General features: G+C 34.9%; 2 protein-coding genes across 2 annotated transcripts in view; one reads left to right on the top strand and one right to left on the bottom strand.

Annotated features, from left to right (window-relative positions):
* The window catches only part of LOC136845927 (uncharacterized), a 300929-nt gene that overhangs the window by 104597 nt on the left and 168832 nt on the right, over positions 1-27500 (bottom strand). The window lies entirely within an intron of this gene.
* The window catches only part of LOC136845929 (uncharacterized), a 151177-nt gene that overhangs the window by 122361 nt on the left and 1316 nt on the right, over positions 1-27500 (top strand). The window contains exons 3-5 of the mRNA XM_067116423.1: positions 17995-18261; positions 19272-19358; positions 24122-24324. Of these exons, the coding sequence (XP_066972524.1) occupies positions 18002-18261; positions 19272-19358; positions 24122-24324 (550 nt within the window). The 5' untranslated portion in view covers positions 17995-18001. The remainder of the gene's footprint in view (positions 1-17994; positions 18262-19271; positions 19359-24121; positions 24325-27500) is intronic.

The raw sequence follows: 27500 nt of genomic DNA, 5'->3' as shown, positions 1-27500 counted from the left end.
CAGAGGGACACATTTACAGTTATATGAAGAAGGTTATTTCAAAAAGAGATACAACTAGATACAGTCAAAGCTTCCAAATCAAATGATTTCAAATTTTGAGTGCAAGAGGGACACTGGTTTAAGGTATGCGAAGACAATCATTTCAACACACTTTGGGAAACAACAGCATAAAAGAAAGATGAAAACCACAGGATAGGAATTCAGTGTTCAGAGAAATCATTAGATATGACGATTCTCTTACCAAAATACTCGTATCAGGTCTATTGATCAGGTCTATTAACGTGAAGGATATTATATAATAAATTAGAGCGGAAGAGACACTGGATATAGCGGAAGGCGATGGAAGACGAGTCCGGACAAATTGGACTTGATAGCTAGGAGATGGATATTAGGAAAAAATAGAAAAAATAGGAACGAGGCAAATTGGGACTTTACTGATGAATTGTGGGGAAAATAAGGAAATGTGATATATATATAGTATTTTGACGGTTGCGTGATACCAGTACTTCTGAATGACGTGAATAGTATTTGTTTGTGTGTGTGTGTGTATATATACACACAGAGAGAGAGAGAGAGAGAGAGAGAGAGAGAGAGAGAGAGAGAGATAGATATATATAGAGATATATAGATATATATATATATATATATATGCATAAGTATATAAATTTGTGTGTGTGTGTGATACCAGTAGAGAGAGAATAGAGAGAGAGAGAGAGAGAGAGAGAGAGAGAGAGATATATGAATGTAGTGCATAAGTATGTGTATTTGTGTGTGTGTGTGTGTGTGTGTGTGTGTGTGTGAGAGAGAGAGAGAGAGAGAGAGAGAGAGAGAGAGAGAGAGAGAGAGAGAGAGAGAATGCTCTGGTTTCCCGGAATAAACTCATTGGCAAGAAATTATTCTGACGCAAATAATCGACTGTTTCATTATGCCTGGTACATAAATATAGACTCTTTTTCTTTTGTAGTTCCCATTCCTTTATTATTCGACATAGTTCCATGAAGAGCATCGACAGAGGGCCTCAGCTTCTAGTACACAAAGGATCCAGCCCCACTTCGATCGCCGATTCCTTTGAATTATAGAAGTGTCTGATTCTATTCAGAGATTTTTTCCAATATCGATAAATAGATGCTTTTCCTGGCGCAACAGAGCGCCTGTGATCTTTGAAGTAAAAAATTGAAGTAATAGAGAATAAAAAATAGAAAATAAGTTAATTAGCGTGATTGGAATGGAATGGAACGGAATATAAAATTTATGCCAAAGGCCAAAGCAAGCGCTGGGACCTATAACGCCATTCAGCGCTGAAAAGGAAATTGAGAGTAAAAAGGTTTGAAAGCTGTAACAGGAGGAAAACCTAGCACGGGTGGAAAGTAAGATGAAAGAAAGAGAATATGGACGGAGGTAAAGTAAAAGAAATGAAAGGGGTTGCAGCCAGGGGCAGAAGGGACGCCGCAAAGACCCTAAGTAATGCCTACAGTGAAACGCGTTTGGTGCACTGACGGCACCACCTCCCTAAGGGGAATTAGGGTGACTGGATGCCTCGCATTTTCGTTAGTACTGGGTACAGCGGATAAAAAAAAACTATTTACATGGAAGATTTACATTTCTATTGAAATGCTTTTTTTATGCAACGAACATAGGACCATTTTACGGGAATAATAATTTTTAATCTGGGAATAATGAAATCGTCCACAATTCACAAACAATACAATGAAATCATTCCTTTAAAGTCAGCCATATTTTGCAAGGAAGCTCCCGGGGGTTTATCCGTCACGAATCATTCCCTGATCTTTTTTTTTTTTTGTGAACAACAATGACAAGAATAAATGCTTACTAAATGAAATGAATTTTTAACTGGATAAACTACGAGCTAAAATGTCTCTAAAACAAATTATCAAATGAGCCGTCCAGTGAATGTTAGAAACATAGAAAAGGATCATTATAAACAGCGACCCCAACTAAGGACTGACTTAAGAAGATTAATGAACCATATTATCCGCCATCAAAATGCTAAACCACTTAGCTTGAAGGGACAACCTAACAGCAATAAGACTATTAATCGTTAAAACGACCCACTATCCTAAAAAAACATCAATCTTAAAGCATCTGTGACTTCCATTCTCATTATCTGACGAGCGAGATTGACTGATTGATTTATTGTTACCAAAACTGGCATTACAATATCTAGGTTACTGACACTGACGAGTCGTTAACCTCGCCGGTGGTGAATCAACAGCTGATTGGGTTTCCATTCTCCGGTCGTAAGTCGGAGAGGAGGCTTTCAACCAATTTCAGAGAAGTTTTGTTTTGGTGGTCTTAAGGCCAATGCACTTATTCTCATGGTTGTTTCTGCGCATCCCCAAAACCCATTTTTTTTCAGATCCTTCTGACTGTTTCAGGTTCATGGGTTAAATATAGGAGATTTTCGTTGGTCGCATTCGTTCTGTTTTGAATTGGGACGAAAGGTTTCGAAATTTAAACAAAGGGTTACAATGTGAGAGAGAGAGAGAGAGAGAGAGAGAGAGAGAGAGAGAGAGAGAGAGAGAGAGAGAGAGAGAGGCGAAAAGGCTTACAAATTAGGATTGGCCGGATTATTTTAATCTCTTGGTTGTATGATGGTGAGGCTACGGGAAGATAAAAATAAAACTAAAAATAATGAGTACATCGTAGAGCATTTTCATTTTCACTCTCCTTCAATAACTGAATTAACTTTCAGAAGTCGAATATAAATGAATATGCCTATGCGTAAATGGTACTTAGGCAGGAATAAAATCAAAGGCACGCGCATACTTAATGTATGAATTATAAGGTCGAAAAATGAAAATGATAGATATTCAATTAGTTTTTAAATGGCAAAAAATCCAATTATTTATCGAACTGGCGTTGGACATTAAATGTCATATGAACGTAATGCAGCTGATTCTGTGGATTTTTTTTTTGCACAGCTTTTCATCAGAGATGCAGCAGTCGTGTATACACACATACGTATACATACACATACACACACACACACACACGCACATACTCACTACTGTCCAGCCTGTAAGCCATCGTCCCTCACACCCGGCCCCTATAACAGTAGATATAGTACAATATAAAGGTACTTTGAAATTTTCATTTCCGTTTCTACCCTCTCTTTACAATACACATAACGTTTTGGGTGCGCTAGTATACATACATACATACAAACATACATACATATGTGTATGTGTTTGCGTGTGTGTGTATGAGTGTATGTGTGTGTAAGTATGTTTGTATGTGTATATATATATACATATATATAAGTATATGTAAGTATATATGTACACGTACTTAAGTATACATAAAAGTGCGTATTGTTATCCGCAATAATATTGTTAAGCTTCATGACCTTCTCCACCTGGATGCGATCCACTACAGTCGATTGATAACCATTTGCTTAATGCGTTATTCAAGTCGAGACAACAAATGTTATACGAGAAGTGCAAAAGCTTATGGAGGAAAGAAAATACCTGACGACTTGTACATCAGTGTGTGAAACAGCAAGGACGTGAATTACAATTTGATCGATTAATGGCTTACGCTAAAAGAAATTGCTGTTAAGAGTGCAATACCATATATTTATTCGCGTGAGGATTTGAAACTAATGAGCATTATGTTCTTTGTGTGTATGCCAATCAACACAGAAAGTTAAATACACTTTTCAACAGCAAAATGACTGGGGAAATTTTTAACTCTGAACCGAACTTAGAACATTTGAAAACAGATTTCGGTGCATTTCTTAAATCGCATTATTTCAGACCTACTCACTTTTCAGTCAGTTCTTTTGATTTGTAAAAAAAATTATGAGTTTAACAGATACATAAAAGTAGGCTGCTGCATGCTTCTTTTGAGCAAAGTATTCCTCATCTGCATCAGTTTTTATCGTAAAATAAGGCAAAAATAGTGAAAAATCAGATAAAAACAACGGCAAAAAATGCATCTTGACGAGAAAAAAAAATAGCAGCAGTCAAAAACTTCTAAGAAAGGGCTAAGCTTTTTGCATGCTGGGCTACAATGCTACGATTAGGTGAAACTACTGAGATATATAAAGAGAACAAGGATTTAAGCGTTGATAAGAGGCAACTGTAATGGCATAAAAAGTCTCGTGATTCCGGGAAGAGTCACTGAGAGTGTTTCTGCCAACTTGTTTCTAAAATGGAACTTGGCAATGTCCACAGAAATATTACATTTTAATCTCTTAAAGCTAAAAATAAAAGCAAAATCATGGAATCACATTAGCAGTATCTTGATAGATAAAGCTAAAGGTACTTCAAGATGTCAAAATGGAATATTTGTTACGCACTGAGACTAAAGAAAAAAAACACGCACCAAATGCCAGAATGTTTCTAAGAAGCCTCAGGAAGTAATTCGACTTCTAGGAAACAAAGCCACGAAGTATAAGGAGAAAATGCAACAAATATATGCGGTAGGCAATTAGCAAGTCCAATTTAACTAGTGATGAAGGTAATAATATAAACTAAGCGCTCATCATCCAGTCACTGCCATATGGTCTAAGAATACATACATCCGTCCGGAAAATTAGAGCTGGTGTTGTGGTTTTTTTTAATAGAATGAGCGTAAATGAACATAAAAACTTCTAAAAATAGTCTAACGATAAAAAGTGTTCCTTCGCTTAACAACTAAAAATCTTATTAAAAATGCAAATGAATCGGGTCGGATATCTTTGCTCGTGCAAGCTTAACGTATGCAGGTCTGGTTATGTTAAGGTAATTTATTCGTAGTGCTTGGCAACATGGCTACTTCCATGATGGATGTCTCTTTGAATAAAAAAAAAAAAACATTATTGTTCACACTATCTTTCCCATTATATATGAAAAAAAATCACTGTTTCTCACACACAATAAAAAAAACATTATTGTTATATATATATTATATATATTATATATATAAAAATATATATATATATATTATATATATATATACATACTATATATATATATATATAATATATATATATATATATATATATATATATATATATATATATATATATATATATATATATATATATATATATATATATATATATATATATATATAGAGAGAGAGAGAGAGAGAGAGAGAGAGAGATGAAGGCGCTATCATGAGTAATTTGATCAAACGAAAGGCCGACAAGGTCCCATGCCCACATATATAATTGAATAACATTCAGAACACTTATGATTTTTAATAGCAGCCAAATATTATATCTCCTGACCTGCTTTTTGGACGTACAACATTCACGTTATATCTATTTATTCAAGAACTTATCAATCACGTGTGCTTGAACACAAAAGTTCACGGTGCTTGGATACGCACAAATAGTGCTTACGTGATTACCGATTTGCAAGCGCGCATGCACATACGCGCACTTGCGTAAATGCGCCCACCCACACGTGATGCCATTTCGGGCCTAATTGGGATATCGTAGCCTCGGGAAGGCTTTTAATGAAGATTACCAGTGTAATTGAGTTGTGGTCATTATATTTTCGCTGTTTAAGCCTTAGGGAAAAGTTTATATTAACTTTTATTATTTGTTTTTGAAAATGAATTATTATTATTAATTATTATTATTATTATTATTATTATTATTATTATTATTATTATTATTATTATTCAGAAGATGAACCCTGAGGGAAAAGTTAATAATTAATCTTCATTATTTGTTTTTCAAAATGAATTATTATTATTATTATTATTATTATTATTATTATTATTATTATTATTATTATTATTATTATTACTCAGTGGATGAAACCTATTATTCATATAGAACAAGCCCACTGGGGCCACTGACTTGAAACTCAAGCTTCCAAAGAATATGGTATTCATTTCAAAGAAGTAACAGAAGGTAACAGAAAGTACAGAAAGAAGAGATCAGCTATTAGGAAAAAGATAAATTAACAATTTAATAAAAAAAAAAAGAGATCAGAATGTAAGTAAATTATAAACTGATTTAATGGCAAGTCATCTATAAACTAAACCTACCGAAGTCAGTTGAATCGAGATCTTATTGATTAGCTGATCTCTGCATGACATAGCTCTTATACTCCATGTTACCTTTGTTTGAGTGTATGTTCTTCATTGGCGGGGTGGGTAGAGCTCTCGGCTAGCACGCTGTTGGTCGAGCGATCGACTCTCCGACCGGCCGATGAAGAATTAGAGGAATTTTTTCTGGTGATAGAAATTCATTTCTCGTCATAATGTGGTGCGGATTCCACAATAAGCTGTAGGTCCCGTTGCTAGGTAACCAGTTGGTTCTTAGCCACGTAAAATAAATCTAATCTTTCGGGCCAGTCCTAGGAGAGCTGTCAATCAGCTCAGTGGTCTGGTTAAACTAAGATATACTTCACTTTTGTTTGAGTGTGGATAACGCTAATTATCATTTTTATCATTATATCTCGTGTATCTAGATTGCGCGTATCCATTATAATGCCTCTACTTTATATATTCCATGTAGGCTATATGGACCTGAGTTGAATAAAATTTATTATTATTATTATTATTATTATTATTATTATTATAATTATTATTATTATTAACGTAGAATTTCAAATTTGGAGTTAGAGCGCATGAAATAACGCTTATGATATATATATATATATATATATATATATATATATATATATATATATATATATATATATATATATATATATTTATATCCTCATAAGTGAATTTCTAAATAAAATCCCCTTAACAAAAATGACTCTAAACGCCATACAGTTTAGTTTAGTCTGCATTTATAAAATTTCATTACGTTACTCTTTCGTTAATATGTGAATGTAACTCTCCATGTTCACGACACAGAATACCATGCAGTACTTCAATCACTAAATTACGTTCATTGTAATCTGAATTACCTTGTTTTTTTTACTTCACATTTTTGCCGACAATGTTATTAATGTATGCACTTATTTTCTGAAATAAATTACATTCGGAAATGAGGTTCATATCAACATTAACTGTGCGGTATTATATTCATTAACAATTATCCTAATTATTCTCCGTAATTCTGCCTTAATTTGTACAAATTAGGCACCAACTTCTATCATTACCATAATTCTTGTTCCGCGTCATGCATGCAAGTAGATTAAAAAAAAAATTATACCGTTACTGATAATAAGGAGCCGCATTTTTCGGTGTACAGTGAAATAGATTAAAATATCATTCATCTGTGTGTGTGTGTGTGTGTGTGTGTGTGTCTCTCTCTTTCTTCTCTGTATTTCCCATTCCGTTCTGTTACTTCTTTCTAATGGACACCATATTCTTTGGAAGCTAGAATTTCAAGTCAATGGCCCCTGTCCGCTTGTTCCATAGGAATAGGGTTCATCATCTGAATAATAATAATAATAATAATAATAATAATAATAATAATAATAATAATAATAATAATAATAATATCTCTTTATTATACTATTTATATATACTATATATATATATATATATATATATATATATATATATATATATATACATGCATATATATGTATATAGACATATACACACACACACACACACACACACACATATATATATATATATATATATATATATATATATATATATATATTTATTTATTTTATGTGTTTGTTCGTGTAAGCTTGCACTCATGATATTCATGTGCATGCAAGCACACAAAGAAAACGCAATGGCACTTGTTACAAGCAGGGGATAAAAATCGAATAAATATTATTCCAAACGGCAGGGGAAAAAGCAGATACTGTTCGTACAGTACTGAGAATTTTTTTTTTATCCACGCACGTTTATAAAAAGAACCATTGTTTGAACCAGACAATGACATAAAAGAGATGTGAATACTGATTGAAAAGGCAGACAAACAAACTGCCTGAAAAATTATTCCCTGGAGCACGAAAGGTAATAGGTTTATGAACTATTACGGCAAAAAGTTATATATAAATAAATAAAAATTCAGTTTTTCATTTTCAAGATAGTGGCGTGATCAGGGTGTGGCATTCTGCGTATGTGATAAAGTGCGGTGTTTATAGATAATACTCTATATATATACATACATATATATATATATATATATATATATATATATATATATATATATATAAATATATATATATATATATATATATATATATATATATATAATATATATATATATATATATATATATATATATATATATATATATATACATATATATATATATATATATATATATATATATATATATATATATATATATAATCAACACACAATCACGTGTGGAACAGAAATAAATTTCTGACTCACATCAGGATCGAACCCAGGTCTTTCAATTGAAAGGCAAGGGCGCTGCCCACTAGACCATACAAGTCTAAAAGAAGTTGCTCTCAGGTTCCAACTTCTTTTTAGACTTGTGCATGGGCAACGCCCTTGCCTTTCAATTGCAAGACCTGGGTTCGATCCTGATGTGAGTCAGAAATTTATATATATATATATATATATATATATATATATATATATATATATATATATATATATATATATATATATAATTATATTATATACGTGTGTGTGTGTAAGTTTAATTCTATGTACATGCAATTTATCTAAGCAAAGCAACAGAACATATCTCTTGCTGCTGAAGAGTTGTGAACGAAAAATACCCTTTCTTTTCTATGTAAACCGTGAATAAAACAATTGTTTTTTAAAGTGTGTTATTATGATACTATAATTTACACATACATTTACATAAACAGAAACAAACACTACGGAGATGCCTCTGTAAATATTCAGGCTTTGTATTCCCAACAGCTGTTTGAACGGTGAGCTTTAATTGATTCCATGAATTTAAAAAAAATCCGGATGAAGAAAATGGAAAAGGAAATGAGATATAAAATGGTGACGGTTTGACATTTTAAATTTTATTTATACTTGTATGTCATATGATGCTTGGTTAGGGGGGTGGGGGGTGATATTGCCTCTGTTATCAGAAGAGATGAATGTTTGGACAGACCAGAAGGTGACTGACAGAGGACGGGGTGATTGAGGGATTCACTGAGGACTGAGTGACTGACTGAAGATTGTGTGATTGAGGGACTGACTGAGGGATTGAGTGATTGACGGATTGACTGAGGATTGAGTGACTGAGGGATTGAGTGATTGACGGATTGACTGAAGATTGAGTGACTGAGGGACTGACTGAGGACTGAGTGATTGAGGGACTGACTGACGACTAAGGGATTGAGTGATTGACGGATTGACTGAGGATTGATTGATTGAGAGACTAACTGAGGAATTGAGTGACAATGATTCACTGAGGACTGAGGGACTGAGTGATTGATGGATTGGCAGGGAATTGAGTGATTTAGGGACTGACTGAGAATTGAGTGACAAGGACTGACTGAGGATTGAGGAACTGAGTGATTAACTAAGGATTGAGTGATCGAAGGAGTGACTAAGGACTGAGTGATTGACGGATTGACTAATTTCTTGTACGTTATCTGCCGATATTCTTTTCCCTCCCTTACCTGACCATAGAACACAAACACACACACACGAGGAATAAAAGAGGAATAGAATGAGTTTTCAACTCGATTAAAGTCAGGAATCCTTTTGGTCGCTGGAGCAAAAGAAGCTGGGAGAAAATTCCAAAGCTTGCCATAGAGAGAAAGAAACTGGCACCATTTGTTGATAATACCAGATGGCTACAAGAACTCTATTGTACCTCAACAAAAACGTGGTCGAAACTGCGTACATGAGAGAGAGAGAGAGAGAGAGAGAGAGAGAGAGAGAGAGAGAGAGAGAGAGAGAGAGAGAGAGAGAGAGAGGAAGGCGCAACTTTCAGAAGACAGAGGAAAATAACCGGCATCTTACCGGGTTAATATTCAGTGGGCTTCACAAAATTTCAGAAGAATCTGTTTTTCATTCTCTCTCTTTTTAGGGAAAACATAACCATATACATCTTACCGGGTAAATATTCAGTGGGCTTCACAAAATACAATTACACGAAAGTGCTCGCTAATCTGTTTTTCATTCTATCCTCTAAATTTGGAATCGTGGGGACACGATATACTTATACATACACATGCATATACAATACATATTCACAAACCACACACATCTTGACACACACACACACACTCCAACGGAGATATACCGAGGTAGCGTGAATTTCGATATTAAGCGACATTTGTAGCTTCATGATTGTATATAAAATCACGGTGTGATAAAAATTTCATATATATATATATATATATATATATATATATATATATATATATATATATATATATATATATCATATAAATGAATCATCCCTCAAATTATGCAGTGGTTCATAAACTGACAAGATGGATGAAATTATTGCTCAAAAAGACATACAACAATCGTGTGAAAAAAACCTATTTCAAAGCATCTTCCTGTTCAGTCTATTCAAGCCCGCGACTCCTTCCCCAATTTTGTCTGCCTCTAATTCATCAACCGATCTCCTCCTATGCTCCTCCTCCTCTTCATTAATTCATTCCTGAGACCGGGTCACATTGGGTCACACCTCCAATCTGGGTTTTATTCCCAGGGCCCTTTTTCCTATTCGAGGAGGGACAAAGAAAGTCTTTACGTCCCCAGAATATTTTCGCGTCCCTGTCAAGGGTATTTTAGTTATGTATGTCTTGGGTCTTAGTTTCCTCGTAACCTTTCTGGATGACAACAGATTACTGGAGGTTTTCCTGATGCGCTCGTCAGTTCGTTCGAGTGTGGAAAATTATATTTTCTTTTGTTATCTATCTTCCTGAAGGGAGATACGACTCAGTAAGTGGTCCGAGTCTTATAACCAAATGGTTCACATGATATCATTGAAATGCAATTGCTAAATGGTTGCTGTCTTCATCTGAGTCACCTGGTCGATGCTATGAGATTTCGCTGCTGCCATCTGGCCGACCTTCATTACTAATTAAAACAAAATAAAACTCGGCAAAGCCTCGATTTACATTGCTCTAGAAAACTCGCTTAATAATTTCAGTATACTATGACCACTCAAATTAGATCTATATATATATATATATATATATATATATATATATATATATATATATATATATATATATATATATATATATATATATGCATACATATACAATATATATATATATATATATATATATATATATATATATATATATATATATATATATATATATATATTTACGATGGTAAAGAAGGCTCTAGTTAAATGTATCTTAAGTCGACAGATATATATACAAATTGAATATATTAAACTTTTCTCGTGGTGTTGTGGTTTACGGCAGCCTCACTTGTGCTATCATGTGTAGGCTCGAATCCCACAAACAAAGGCTGGTTATCTTCACATATTTCCGTTCGTCTTCAATGTCTACAAATGAAATCGTTCCCAAAAGCGTGAGGAAATCGAGAAGCTAAGAGGTCTTTCTTGGTTCTTTTCAATATATGTACTTACACACACACACAAACACACACACACACATATGTACTATACACACACATATATATATATATATATATATATATATATATAAAATGACAGATTCATATTTTATTATGATCATTACTATAATTCGCAAAACTATCATTATTACTGTGGTTTGGTAACAAATCCTTTGTTCACTTCTAGAATGAGAGAGAGAGAGAGAGAGAGAGAGAGAGAGAGAGAGAGAGAGAGAGAGAGAGAGAGAGAGGCTGGGGGAAGAAGGCATATTTTTTTACCGTAATAATGTACTGCATTACAGTCGGTCTCTACCTGAAAATCGTCATAAAGAACGGCTCAGTAAACTCAGATAAATAATACAATGCACAGCCGTCTCCTTATTGCCTCGCCACAGGAGAAAACGCGAACAGTACCGGTTTGTGGCCAAGGACTGTGGCTACAGTAAGTTCTGCAGCAGTTCTCCGTAAGCTTCCTTCTGCTAAGTCGGCATTCGCTGAAAACTGCTCTGTTGTGGCAATACACAGTCAAAGTATCAAGGTTCTTAGAATGCCTAAATCAGCAATTTCGATTTTTTTTTTTATCAGAAACTTAGAATAGAATATACAATTTAGGCCGAAGGCCAAGCGCTGGGACCTATGAAGTCATTCAGCGCTGGAAAGGAAACTGAGTGCAGAAATGTTACAATTTTAACAAGGGGTGGAAAACCTCGTAGTTGAAGAAAGAAAGGAGAAAGAAAGGAGGTAAGTAAAAGGAATGAAAGGGGTTGTAGCTAGGGGCCGAAGGGACGCTGCAAAAAACCTTAAGTAATGCCTACAGTGCACTGGGGGGAGGTGCACTGACGGTACTAACCTCCTACAAGGGAAACAGAAACTAAGGACATCAAACTAAACAGATTCTTGTGTAACTCCATTGGTACTAAAAAAAAATGAGAAAATATCTAATGATTTAATAGTTTTTTCTTGTGTTGTATTTTAGTAACTGACATACGGAGATCTTTTCCTATCCAAGAAGCTCTTTCCATTTTTTGACAGATTACTTTATGAAATTTAGGCTGTCAAGCCAAGCACTGGGGCGCTTTCAGACATTCTGCTCTTAATACAATGAAAAAAATAAGAGTTGGAGTGGTTGGACAGCCAGATAGAGATCAAGAAAATATAAAGTACATGAAATATAAAGATCTACAGGCAGAACTGGTGTTGGATAGCTAGATTGAGGAAAACTGGAGTTGGGGTATAGTAAAAGGCTAAAATCTGGACGCAGATATGGGCCTAAGGGACGCTGGGAACACCCTTGAATAATGCCTACAGCACACCACGGGAGGTGCATGGACTATGCTATTCACCTACAGCGCTCCGCCCATTGGTCTTTATATATCAACACGTGGAAGCTGTCGAACTTAAGAGCCTATAATTTTGCTAGAACTCAAAAAGTTCTTTCAATTTATTCATAATACAAACTATCCCATTATCAAGACGAAAAAGCAAAGTTCAAACGCTAATGTTCAACTAGAAATATCTGAGTATTGTAATGGTGAAGAACACCTCCTAACAGTAAACCTGTAGCCGCCAGAGCTTGAAGCATAATGATTTTGAATAAATTAGCATAGCATCTTGCCTAAAAAAATAAGTATTATAAACATCGTCGTTTTCGCTCAAAACCTGAAGATCATATTTTTCATTTCAATGTTTAACTTTTAACAAAAGCCTTTCTTAGGCAAATCGACCCTAACTATTTTTTTTTTTTTTTTTGAGTATGGCAATTCCTATGTCTGCGTTGAAATACCTGTAATATTCAGCTGTGTGTTTTTCCTGGTTTGCTAATGTGCTAATTATTCTCTTGGTTTGGTATTCAACAGCATTTAAGCAAAAAATTTCCACATATGGTGTTTTAGTTATATTATTAAAACTTCTTTAGGTTTTATGTAAACCATAAAACTTGTAATACAGGTACCATTACCTAAAACCTGCGATCATCACCCATCATAGAGGAAAACACAAGATGGAATTAACCCTTTACAACTTCGTAAATATAATTTGATTATGTATTAAAAATTAGTTAAAGTAAACAAGCTAAAAGAGGGTTAAATTCGGCATAAAATTGCTGTGGCATTAAAATTATATAAAGAGGTATCGACCAACCCACATAAAAATGGACAAGTCACTGACTACTGATTTTTAATATAACTTACTTCAGATTTTATATACGGCATGGGATTAATTTTTTACACTAAATAAAACAAAATCGGTTAACATACTAAAAAATAAGGGACTGGACAAGTAATTTAAATGCCATATTTCAATACTTGAATTATTAAAAGGTAAAATATTAGCAAACAACTGAGGAAGACAAGAAGATGCGGTAATAACAGCCGGTGCTAAGTATTTTGTTAAGATGCCACAAGAACGCATTTTTCTCATAATCTCATCTAATTACCGTAAGTCTAGTTTACCTAATGGTTTCTCACTCTCTCTCTTTCTCTCTTGCCTGTGCGTGATGAAAGACAGCCAAATGAAGACCCACAATATTACAAGCAAAGGAAATGAAGGTAATTCAGAAACATCTCATACCATTATCGAATGCAGACTTCAAGCACGACCCAAGTTTTTCTATCACGCAATGCATTTCGGGAATGAATTTCCTTTACTTTTTCCCGAAGAGCGATTTAAAACACGTTCTCCTATTGGAAACCTTTGCATCAACCAATCGCATGCATGAAGCAATCGATTGTGTCTCTTTGTTACTGGTGACAGTATTGATTTTTCTTTAAACAATCGTCATTCTGTGGGTGACTGGCGTAGATACAATTAGATGGACGTAAATTTGCCAATTAATGATTTATCGTAATTTAATATTCTATTCATTTACTTCACGATCAGAACAAAATTTTATTTTGATGAAAAGGGACCCGATAGTGCATTTGCTCTCTTGCTAATAATCTATACACCATACACCGGAAATTGAACCCAAAACTTCCTGACTTTTAAATAAAATTTTTTAATACCATTTGCTGACGCAGCACTATACGAGGGCCTTTCAAATAGTTCTCTACCTTGACTAGGATGTGGAAATTAAACAACTTGTAAGACTAAGCGCAAAAACTGCTAGGCTGTCTGGAGAAGTGTCAGACTACTGGGAGAGATCATGAAAGACTACTTGGCAAAGCGTCAAACTACTGGAGAGAGATCATTTTAGCCTACTTGGAAAAGTGTCAGACTACTGGGTAATGGACGAGGTTGTTAGGTATCAAAAGTACAACAGCTGAAGAAAAAAAAAACATGACAAGACAAAATCACTGTGAAAAACTGCAGAAAGAAAAGCTGTTGCTCCAGGACAGTCCACCCTAGCTCGAGAGAGGAAGGGGCAGTGGATGACGGCGCCAACTTTGCCTCTAAATTGTGGCCTCAAGCCTCTGACTCACTTGACCTGGCACCCTGAAACATTCCCCTCTTTCCTTCTGAGCTTTCGACTCTTTCCTTTAAAACTCTACTTTCTTCCCCGGGAATCTCCGCTCCCTTCCTGGAACCTTTCTGCCCTCTACCTCGAAATTCTCTTACCCTTCCCAGTGGGACTAGTCGTTATTTCACACGTTTTCTAAATTTTATATTCTGCTATTTCCGGAGGCAGTTCTCTCATTACCTCCTTTTTGTAAAGGATTCCAAGTGCCTAGGAGAGAGAGAGAGAGAGAGAGAGAGAGAGAGAGAGAGAGAGAGAGAGAGAGAGAGAGAGAGAGAGAGAGAGCAATGATATTCAGATAGTCCTTATCAAAGGCCTTCTAAATAAAACTCATAATGACGTTCAGACTCACAAAAACTGACATATGCAAAGACATCTGGCAAGTTCAAGCGAAATGTGCATGCGCAGTCAATTTCATGGGTCAGATAAAACAACAATTTGTAGCCCTGAAGAATAAAATCATACGTAAGAGCACAAGCGAGATAAAAGGATGTTTTACGAGGCAATAACCCTTCCCTTTGAAAATAAATGTTTCCATCTTTCCTATTTATCCTTTTTATTCATTCTTCTGACATATATGTCTCTCATAAGAGGATAAAAAGTCCTCATCTTCATATGGTTCCTTTATTGTTAAAACACTTTTCTTAAACTAAAAGGTTTCTAGTTTTAATAATTTTTTTTACATCAAATTAAGATTTTCTTAGCCATTCTCCAATCAAAACTTCAGTTACCCATAAGTAAAAACCTTACATTTATGCCTCTTATCTTTCTTCTTCTTCTTCTTCTTCTTCTTCTTCTTCTTCTTATTATTATTATTATTATTATTATTATTATTAAGACGACGAAGATGTTGAACCCTATTCATTTGGAACAAGTCCACACTGGCCATATTCAAGTAAGTCTAATCTTTTTTACTTTCTCTGTTATGTGCTTGTGCCTTTACTCTGTTACTGCCGAGACAAGGCTGGAACAAAAGCACAGGAGAAGAACAGAGGCAAGGTTGAACAAAAACGCAAGAGAAGAACAGAGACAAGGTTGAGCAAAAGCACAAGGGAAGAACGCAGAACATCAAAAATGCAACAGACCACCTGGCGATGCAAATGCAGGTAAAAGACCCGTACGGAGATATGTTCCATAACGGTACTGCTGCACACATAACGAGCCACTTAAAAGATGCATCTTATTAGCTGAGAAAATTGTAGCAGCCATAAAAAAAGGGACCAGAAAAACGTAGAGGCCAAAAAAAGGGAAAAATAAAAAAGTCTAGTTGGTACATCTGTTCGTCCCCCACAAGTTCCAACCGAAGGAAATAGATAACATAACTGAGGTGAGTCGGGCGGGGGCTCACTTCTGAAAAGACAAAAACACTAAAAAACCAAAGGAAATACCTTTGTGGAACACTAATTCGGTCACGCTTCTTTCGGGAACACGCTACCGGTACAAAGAGTGACGTGACATGTCAGGCATTGTAAGAATGGAAGGCGAGAAGGAGGAATGTCGTCACGAGTTGTATTCTTATTTTTATGAAATCGAGGCTGTCAAGCCAAGCGCTTGGGCACTTAGGGCCATTCACAGCTTAAGACAGTAAAACAAGGGAGTCAGAGAAGTTGGACAGCAAGATAAAGTTCCGGAAAGGAGATCTGTACAAGGTGGAACTGGGAGAAAATTCCGCACTGGCACTAAGCAGTAATAGGTAAAGGGGTTGGACAGCAAGAATGAAGACAGGAAGCTAGATTTCTTGTTTTATTTTGCAATTGCACTGCAAACAACTAACTGACCTTTCATTTCACTAGCCACCACGTTCTTCTATTCTTCCTTCTCCCTGTTTCTTTACATGAAAAACTTCCTGCTTTTCCACTGATCTTGACCAGCATCAATTCTTATTATTTATGTATTTTTAATCCATAGCCACTTCTCACGATTCTTCCCTTTAATGTAATTTTCAGTTCTTTCTTCTCACACTCATTTGTCCTAAAATTTATTACCATACTCTCAACTATTTTCTATTTTCATATCTGCTTCAAGATCACCTCTTCCCTCCACTGCAAAATTCACCAGATCACTTTTTATTAATCTACTCTGGGCTGACACGAGAGCTAACGAAATTTTCCTCGCAATTTTCACTTTTTCAAGAATAACTATGAACTTTTCTCTCCCGCTCATCTTTTTTCCTCGTCATCTACTTTTTTTTCTAATTTCCAATCGCTGAGGACAATCGCCTTTTCTCCTCCAAACCGAACTAGGAACAGATTCAGAATTCTCGAGAAATGGCCGTTTTCATTTTTACTCCTATTCAACGTTCAAACCATAATTAATACTATTATCAAAACCTTTCTTTAACCATAGTGAAAGTTACATTTGTGGCTTCCACACCGTACTCATTCCCTAACTACCTTACCCTGTCATAAAACTCTGCTTTCTTTCCCTACGCACATCAACTGTCATGCTTTTTCTCCCTACGAACATCATCTGTACTACATCTCTCCTCATCTGCAATGCATCCACACACTTTTCAAACCCCAACACTTGATATTGACTATCTTCATGCACGTAAATGCAAACATAATGCTCTCTGCCATTTCCTGACTTTTACACTAAGCAAAAACATTTACAATGCTATTTTCTTGATTCCAGGTATTCTGCAAAAATGCAGAGACTGCCATTTGTCCAACAGAGGAAAGTTCATGACATTTAGGGTGAATTACTGTGTAAAAATACCAATAATGTTGTTCATAAATACCTTCACCTAAAAAGGTCTAATATGATTTTCGAACCTAAAAACAATAAAGGAGTCGTCTGCATATCTCCTAGAGATTAGGGGTTTAAAATTTACAGGGCTAGGATACTGCCCTTCAAATTTTAAACCTTTAATCTTCTTTCGAATGAACATCATATTCTTAGAAAGCCTGAATTTCAAGTCAATGGCCCCTGTGGGCTTGTTTCATATGAATAAGGTTCACCTGAATCATGACAATAGAATAATAATAATTAGCAGATATGCAGACGATGTTTTCACCTAAACACGACTGTAAAATACGGAAAAGTCCAATATTCTTGTTGCAGTCACCTTATATCTATTGGTTCCCAAATATTATCATTATTTACAGAAATACCATGAGGTGGGCTCTCATAGTGGCAGCTGTCCTTGCAATGCAAGCAGCCTTCTGTTCGGGCACAGCATCTCACGCTGCCGGGTCACATTACCACATGAGGGAGGCCCACCGCCACGGGAGACAAGAAGGGGCATCCCACCGTCATCACGTGCCCAAGAGGAGTGCCAATGACGTCAACGAGCGCCAGGATCCGAAGAAGCCTCCACAAACACTGAAGAACCCGAGGCTTTTAGAGGATTCCAAACTTGTCCACGATACTTCGTAAGGGCACAAGTTACCTTCTTTTATTCATTTACCTATTTTTTTTAGTTTGTATTGCTTCTATGAATGTGTATGTTTATGTACTTGAAGGTATGTGTTTTTGGTTGGGTAAAATGCAGCATTTTTCCATTTATGTTTTTAAGGCTAAAAACGCTTTTTGAATAATTTTTCATTGCCATTGTGTACTTGGAAACAATATATTGTAAATAATGTTGCATACCTGCATCGTTTTGTGTCTCTCTGTCGTTATTTATATACACAGAGCACGGCTATGCTATGACGATTTCCAGAAATAACTGAAGAATAATCCCTTTATGTAACTGATAAATCTGAAGATTTAATGACACCATGCAGAGAAGTATTGGCAAACTCTTATTAAGCTTGATTCATTTTATTCAGTTAATTTAATTTTAGCAAAAACATTGTTTTTCTGAATATATGAGTTTTAGATCTTTCTTTTTATTTTACTTTTTCCGGTCAAAATTTGTACATCCAATTTGTTTCCCTACCTAACCAACCGTAGTGTTCTCAAATGACTTTTTCATAATTCAAATAAATTCAACGTACTATCTGCATAACTAATGTCATTAATTTATGCTATTATGAATGTGCAGATATATTTTCAAACAGAATTGAGCTGTCCACCTTTCATTCAAAAATTCACGATAATCTTACTTAAGGTACTAGTGTGGTGTTAAGGTTAAATATAACCATTTTTTTTTAGGCTGAGTAATTTTTTCCCCCATTGTAGTAAACCTCTTTTCTATGAAAAACCCTTGTAAGAGGTTTCTCAGTCACTTTAGGCTATCATTTAACTTAATTTAATTAATTTTATTTTCCCTTTTATCAATTTTTATCTATCTTTTCAGACACATCAAACAAGTTTACTTTTAACCTTTACACTTCAAAAACATCCCTTCCGTGATGAACCGCCATACAACATTTTATGCCATCATTTAATTTAATTTTATTTTATTTTTCCAATAATCCTTTTAATCTTTTTTTTCCAGGCACATCGCGGAGGAACTTCCAGGCTACATATCGCCGGAGAAAATCAAAGACATGTCCCCGAGGGAACTGGATTATCACTACTTCAAGTAACGTTGATAATTTTATCTTTAGAACTTTACCTCTCATCGCTCATTTCCCGATAAGTGTTCCCTCACCGAATGATAACATAACTGTTATATCATTGTTATTCTTTCTGTATTTCCCATTACCTTCTCTTACTTCCTAATGAATACCACATTCTTTGGAAGCGTGAATGTCAAGTCAATGGCCCCTGTGGGCTTGTTCCATATGACAAGGGTTCATCGTCTGAATAATAATAACAATATTGCTAGGCACTATTGCTCAAAGTAATTACGCTTTGCGTTTTGCGCTAATGAAGCAATAATCAGTGACAAATGACTCCATTTATTTCCATTAGCAGACCGCCTTGTTAGGCCATTGATATTACATGGTAAGCAACCGCATGCCCCTTTAAATGATGGACAGTAGTTATATCTTTATGGGGAATAATTATATTAATGGGCTATTTTTTTCCTATTAGCTACTTAAGGATTACGGAGAAAACATGACAGTTGTCACTGGTATGCTTATACTTTATCTAAGCAGAAAAATTCCAGAACATTTACAGCTGAAAATATATGTGTATATGTATGTATATATATATATATATATATATATATATATATATATATATATATATATATATATATAATCACACATTACCACAGGTGAAAAATAAGAGACTGATCATAACACAAAGTACAAATTAGTTCATATTCCTCTAAGGCAACCTAGTAACACCTATCAAGCATCCTCTTCCCACAATTACTCTCATACTAGGGTTGCACGATTCGGTGACAGCGTCTTTTTCTCAAAGACAAAGCTTAGGAATTCTGTTCCCGCTTCCGTTACCCTAGAGTCCTGTTAAACCTTCCATCAATCGAAAGACAGGTTTATTAATAACTATTTTTACTTCCCTTCCAGTCTCAGTTTTATATAATTTTATTTTTCCCTTCCGGTCAAGACTACATTAGGGGTTTGGATTTCCAACCCCGTCGGCCTATTCATAACGCTGAAATACTGAATAACGAATTCAGAAATTACGGTGAAAATAAAAATTACCAAAAGATGACATTAAAAAAATAATCTCCTGCAGGAATCTCTCAATTTAATGAAACTTTTTAGATTAGTGGGCCAAGTCAGCAATCCTATTTAAGTCCAGAGCGTAAAAATGAAAAAAAGAAACTCAATTAAACTTTCGAATGAGACCTCCTGTAGCTTCCCAGAGGATAAACAAATGAAGCTCTCCGTCAAAAGACTTCAGAGGGGAAAGTGTTCCAATTTAATTATTCCATCGTTATCTATTTCCCGTTTTTTTTTTGATCAGACGATCTCTTCTGTAGAGGAGAACGTAAGGAAATGAGAGAGAGAGAAATATAAATGTCCTTTTATTGGAAAATTCGAAAAGTAAGACTTAAAAGTTTTAAAGTCTTGAATTCGCTTCTTTACATACGTCCCGTTCTTATGATCCGGCGATTTCTTCTGTAGAGGAGACCGTAATAATGAGGGTAAGGAAATAAGACAGAAGAGAGAATTATGTAGTTTTATCTCCCTAAGGATAAATAAATGAAGTTCTCCGTCGACAGGCTTCAGGAAGGGAGGCATTTATATTCCATTATTCGTTCTTTATATATTTTCCGTCTTTTGTGATCCACGATCTCTTCTGTAGATGAAAACGTAATGAACGTGAGAAAATAAGAGATAAGTATAAACAAACGAAGTTCTCCGTCATAAGACGTCAAAAGGGAGGCGTTTCAATTCAATAATTCCGCATGTATCTATTTTTTTTTTTTTTATGGTCCAGCGATCTCTTCTGATCATAACGAAGGTGAGAAAATAAGAGATGAGAGAGTAATAAGTATATTTTCAAGGTAAAAATCGAAAAGCAACACTTAAAAGTTTTCAAGTTTTATCTAATTCCCGTTTTAGTTTTCTGAAAACTATTGTGCCGGCTTTGTCTGTCCGTCCGCGCTTTTTCTGTCCGACCTCAGATCTTCAAAACTACTGAGGCTAGAAGGCTGCAAATTGGTATGCTAATCATCCACCCTCCAATCATCAAACATACAAAATTGCAGCCCTCTAGCCTTGGTAGTTTTTATTTCATTTAAGGTTAAAGTTGGCCATGATCGTGCTTCTGTCAAGACAACAACATAGGCCACCACGGCCGACTGACAGTTTCATGGGTCGCGGCTCATAAAGCATTATACCGAGACCACCGAAAGATATATCTATTTTCGATGGCCTTGATTATACGCTATACAGAAAACTCGATGGCGCCGAAGAAACTTCGGCGCATTTTTTACTTGTTGTAGCTCTTAAAAAAGTGTTAGAGCGTTCTGTCGAGTAGAACGCACCGAACGCTAAAAAATACGAGAGAAAAATAAATAGAACTTTAAGGGAAAGACGAATATCATTTCAAGGGAAATTTCCAAAAAATAAAGCTTGAAAGTCTTTACATTCTTAAATTCGCCTACTGGAAAATCCTTCCTTCCCTTTCGGTTGAAAGAGGCGCCGAGGAGCGGTTTCATAAACGAACGCAAAATGTTTACTGTGCAAACCGTCAGAGTTCAAAAGCTTCGGCGGAAATATTTTCTTTTGCCGTTGAAACAGAAACTGCCTCTGAAAAATATTTCATTCTTTTCTTACTTTTTAATTTTTTTATTTTCTACTTCAATTGTTACCCGAAGGTTTGGGTACATTTTTAATATTTGGGTGATCTTATTTCAAAGGATTAAATGCAATGCGGAAATATTACTTCATCAGTACTAACAATTTTGCCAATTCTATTTGCCACTTTTACTGCTGAAAAACAAAGCTCTTCCTGAAAAAAATTTTTTTTAGTTTTAATTCTTAACTGAAGGTCTGCGTAACCTTATAACTTTATCCAATTAATCTTATTTTAAAGGATTAAATGTAATATATAAAATATTTCATAGATTTTCAAAAATTTTCAAATCTATTTGCCTCACTTTTATCGTTGAAATAGAAACTATTCCTTAAAAAAAATTCTTTCACATTTTTATTTCTACCTGAAGGTTTGTGTAATCTTATAACACTATCCAATTAATCTTAGGTTGCAGGATTAAATGTAAAATAAAACTATAACTTGCAGATATCCAGTTTTGGAAAACCTATTTTCCTCATTTTTCCTTTTGAATTGAACTGAACTGAATACAGAATTTAGGCCAAAGGCCAAGCACTGGGACCTATGAGGTCATTCAGCGCTGAAACGTAAATTGACAGAGGGTTTGAAAGGAGTAACAGGAAGAAAACCTCGCAGTTGCACTATGAATCAATTGTTAGGAGAGGGTGGAAAGTAAGATGGAAGAAAGCGAATATGAAAGGAGGTGCAGCAAAATGAACGAAAGGGGTTGCAGCTAGGGGCCGAAGGCACGCTGCAAAGAACCTTAAGCAATGCTTACAGTGCACCGCATGAGTTGCACTGACGGCACTAACCCCTACGGGAAATTTTTCCTTTTCGAAAAGATGAGTCAGTGAATATTTGAATAATCAAATAACATTTTCCAATTAATCTTAGGTTGAAGGATTAAACATAATACAAAAATACAACTCCATCACAATCTAAAATTCCACAAATCCCATTTTCCTTCATTTTTCCCGTACGAAATGCTGTCACCTCACCGCTCACCGCCTGTGTGTTTGTGATGAAATTGATTTCTTTGTTCCTTGTTTCCCCAAGCCCTAAACTCATCTCGAACAATTCTCTGAGACTCTTCACCATCCTAACACCCTGGCCTATTTCACACACTCTGGAATCGTCAAAGCGCTCAGCCCTTCCTAAGACGATAAATGGTTAAAGCGTCTCAGAGATGACCTGGCAATCTCATCAAGTTTTTTTAACGAAATCTATCCACTGATTTTCTTTATTTTTTTTTTCTTTTTCACTTTATTGTGAATACCTGATTCATTCTCACATTTGGGATCAAGATTATCTTAAGCTTGTTCTTAAATGAATCATTCTGTTAGTTGTAGTTTTTCTTTAGAAAAATTTACCTCTTAATTTTTTTTCTTGGCTTTATTCTGGATACCTAATATTTCCTTACACTTGGGATCAAGAATGTTTACATTGTTCTTATAGTTTATAGTTATAGTTTTCTTTTATATAAAAAATGTACAACAGAAGAATACGCGAAAGGCCCCAAAGTGAACACAAAATACCTAAACTGTCACTGACTTCTATATGAATTACAAAAGCAGTGATAACTTTGTCATATTTCATCCAGTCTTAGGAAGCACTTACAAAAAAAATTAATAAATAAATAAATAACCACGAAATTAGATTACAACCCTTAAAGAAGAGATAATAAATGTGACGTCATTTTGGAACTACACAAAAGGTCATGGAAATTTCCTGGATACAATTGATTAAAACCCTCAAAGAAAGAGAACGAATGTGACGTCATGTCTGGAATTACCCAAAAAGTCATGGAAGTTTCTTGGATTCTCAAGTGACTAAAATCACTAAAGAAAGAGACCAAATGTGATTTCATGTCTGGAATTACCCAAAAAGTCACGGAAGTTTCCTGGATTCTCAAGTGGTTAAAACGACCAAAGAAAGAGAACAGATGCGTCATGCCTGGAATTACCCAAAAAGTCATGGAAGTTTCCTGGATTCTCAAGCGATTAAAACTCGCAAAATAGGAGAACAAATATGACGTTACGTCTGGAATTACGCAAGAAATCATGGAAGCTCCAGCACCTAAAAAAATCTAAAAAAAAAAAACTTCCTGGATTCTCAATTCCTTATCAAGCACTTACTTCCTTCCAGGATACACGACTTCGATGACAACAGAAAACTGGACGGCCTGGAACTGCTAAAAGCTATCGGACACGTCCACGGTCATGAAGATGATGATGACGATGATGAAGAGAAGGAAGAGGAGAAATACAAATTACTTAGTGAGGAGGAAAAAGGGGCTCTGAAGAACCTCCAGAGACAGAAACAGGAAGAAGAATGGAAATTTTACACAGGTTGGGGATTTACGTGTGTGGTTTTATGTGGTGACATTTTTTTTTTTTTTTTTTTTTTTTACTGAACTTTTGGGGCGTTTTTTATTTTATTATTGTTTGCTGAATTTGGGTGGTTTTGATTTTGCTGTCTGCTGAACTTCCGTGGTGTTATTTTCTTGTTGTCTACTAAACTTGTGTGGTGTTTTTGTTTGTTGTTGTCTGCTGAACTTATGTAGTGTTGTTGATTTTGTTGGTGTTTACTGAATCTGTTTAGCGATGTTGCCTTTTTTTTGTCTACTCAACTTGTGTAGTGTTGTTTTCCATGTTGCTGCCCACTGATTTTTTTTGCCGTCGTTCTCTTGGATGGTGTCTATTAAATTTGTGTGCTGTTGTTTTTGTTGTTGTTTACTGAAATTGTGAGGCGTTCTTGTTTTTGTTGTTGTGTACTGAACTTATGCTGACCTGTTTTTTGTTGTTGTTTGCTGAAACTGTGAGGCGTTCTTGCTTTTGTTTCTGCCTAATGAACTTGTGCGGTGCTATTTTTTTTTTGTTCTTGTCGCCTGCTGACTTGCAAGAGCCCTACTTCTTAATTGTATTATTTTCTCAAAGGAGGGTTGGTTCCTTACTACTATATAGTACTCATGTTTAACTTTGGTTATATGAGTTAATTAAGCTTTATTACCTGTGTGCTCAGAATGGCTCAACATCTGACAACTTGAGAAACTAGAAAATAAAAATGTAGTTATAAATTTTCCTAAACTTGCGTCTTGCGTCTACAAGACTATTGATGTCTTCAGTACATAACAGTATATGACACTGTATTCAAATATCCTGATAACCTCGGGTGCGGCAAACCACATCAACAAGCAACGAAAAATCTCACACGAATTCTTTAGATAATCTAAACCAAACAACAGTTTCAAACAAAATGAAATACAGACTCGTTAACTCATTGTGATGCAACCGTCTCCGCCCCACTTAGAAATAAGTATGAATAACGACCACAGAACTTGCTTGCTCTGGGTCAGAACTTAGCAAGAAGCGCAGCTGACAGAAAGAGCGAGAGAAAAAGATATCTCAAACCAAGGAACGAAGAGAAAAGAAGTGTAGAAGAGAATGTAATGGAGCAAACATATGCTCTTTCCCCCGGCCCAGCTAATTGGTTTTGTTTACCGCAGCCATGATATTGCAGTAATAATATGTAATAATAATATCTTATAAGAATATGTAATAATAAATATTTAAAAATCATTTTATAAATAGAAAATTTCAGTTCATGTCTTTTCATAAATCTGGTTTTCTCAGGTTTATCTACTTCGTTCCATTTGGCAATTCATTAATTCCCAGAAGCAATCAATCATGCACTAGGAAATAAAACCCTAATTTAATTAGGCCTCATTCTAGTAAAACTGTCTCGGTAATGAATTTCATTTGAATTTCTCATTAGCCCCGTACCTAAGTGCTAGCCCACCTTCGATAAATTAATCTAATTAATCTAATTACATGACTGAGTATATTTCAGTATGACACCATTTTTAGTACACACACACACACACGTGTCATTATACAAGCCCAGAGCGCAGTTAACGCTATGGAGTCTCATGGTTACCTTTGCTAATGTCACGCTTTAATTTGCTGGATAAGGCGGTCAGCTTTACCGATAACTAACATGTGGTCAGACTCCCATTATGCTTTACGTACAGGTATGCATGACAATTGCTTGTTCAGTTCTAAACTAATGGATGGCCCCAGCATTTACACAGGTGGCTTATGGGTCTCATAAAGACTCACTGAATCATCTAAGTACTAAAGTTGGTTGCAAGTTGAAGTAGTGCTCGGTTTCTTTCTTTACAAAGCATGGGGGTTGACTTTGCGTTTATCCAGCCATTGTCTTTTATCAGGGTTTGGCACTGGTGTGAGTGTAAACTCGAGTGTGGAGAATAAAATCTCTTTAAAATAATTAGGATATGAAGAGAAATAGGATGATAATAATCTACTTTATGCATAATACTAATTACTGTATTTGGCAATGGCATTGCATGAGAGGAAATAACTTTAGGATATTTCCAATGGCAAAAACCTAAAAAACATTTCAAACGAAATGCAAATATTACTAAAAAATATTGCAATGTGAATAAGAAAAACTAAATACTTCAAAATTGCCTGAACCTATATCCAAGATTGTGTTTGTGTATATGAATGTATGTATATATATATATATATATATATATATATATATATATATATGTGTGTGTGTATATATATATATAAATATATATATATATATATATATATATATATATATATATATATATATATATATATATATATACATAAGCACAGTCTTGGACATAGGTTCATAGACACCTTTAGCGGATTTTCATATGGCGAAAGCCGTTGGAAAGTCTTAAGAATCCGCAGTTTTTGTCTAAAAAAAAAAACTTGATTGTGAATCAGAATATAAACGGCTAAGATTTTACCTTTTCCTGTTCCCAAGATGGAGTATTTCTTAAAATATGCATATATATATATTATATATATATATATATAATATATATTTATATATATGCATTATAATATATATATATATATATATATATATATATATATATATATATATATATATATATATATATATTTATATATATATAATATATATATATATATATATATATATATATATATATAATATTATTCATATTTTAAGAAATAGTCCATCTTGGATTCAGGAAAAGGTAAAATCAAGCCGTTTATTTTCTGATTCATAACAAACAAAACTGCGGTTTCTTACGACTTCCCAAGGACTTTTGCCATATAAAATCTGCTGAAGGTATTTCCTGCCAAACAATTCCAGGATATCATTTTCCCAGTCATGCATAGTACCCTCAGTGTGCATTAATTTTGATGTCAATGCTAATCTGCATTGATGTCGGAAGCACTCATCAGTGAGCTGAAGTGTGTTTTGGACGTTCATCAGAATATGATGATGAACTTCGTTTGTGGAGACAAAGGCGGTTTAATCTCTCAGTGATGGAAGGTTGTGTTGGTCCGTAATATGAATAATGACTTAAGGTTGTTTACGAGCAAAGACAAAATCCTCTAGTATTGACAAATGATAAATCCTCTAGTATTGGCAAATGATAAATCCTCTAGTACTGGCAAATGATAAATCCTCTAGTATTGGCAAATGATAAATC

The sequence above is a fragment of the Macrobrachium rosenbergii genome, chromosome 14 (assembly GCF_040412425.1).
Source record: "Macrobrachium rosenbergii isolate ZJJX-2024 chromosome 14, ASM4041242v1, whole genome shotgun sequence".
In the NCBI taxonomy this organism is placed as follows: domain Eukaryota; kingdom Metazoa; phylum Arthropoda; class Malacostraca; order Decapoda; family Palaemonidae; genus Macrobrachium; species Macrobrachium rosenbergii.
Note: the sequence above shows the minus strand (reverse complement) of the source record. Positions and strands in the feature narration are given on the sequence as shown.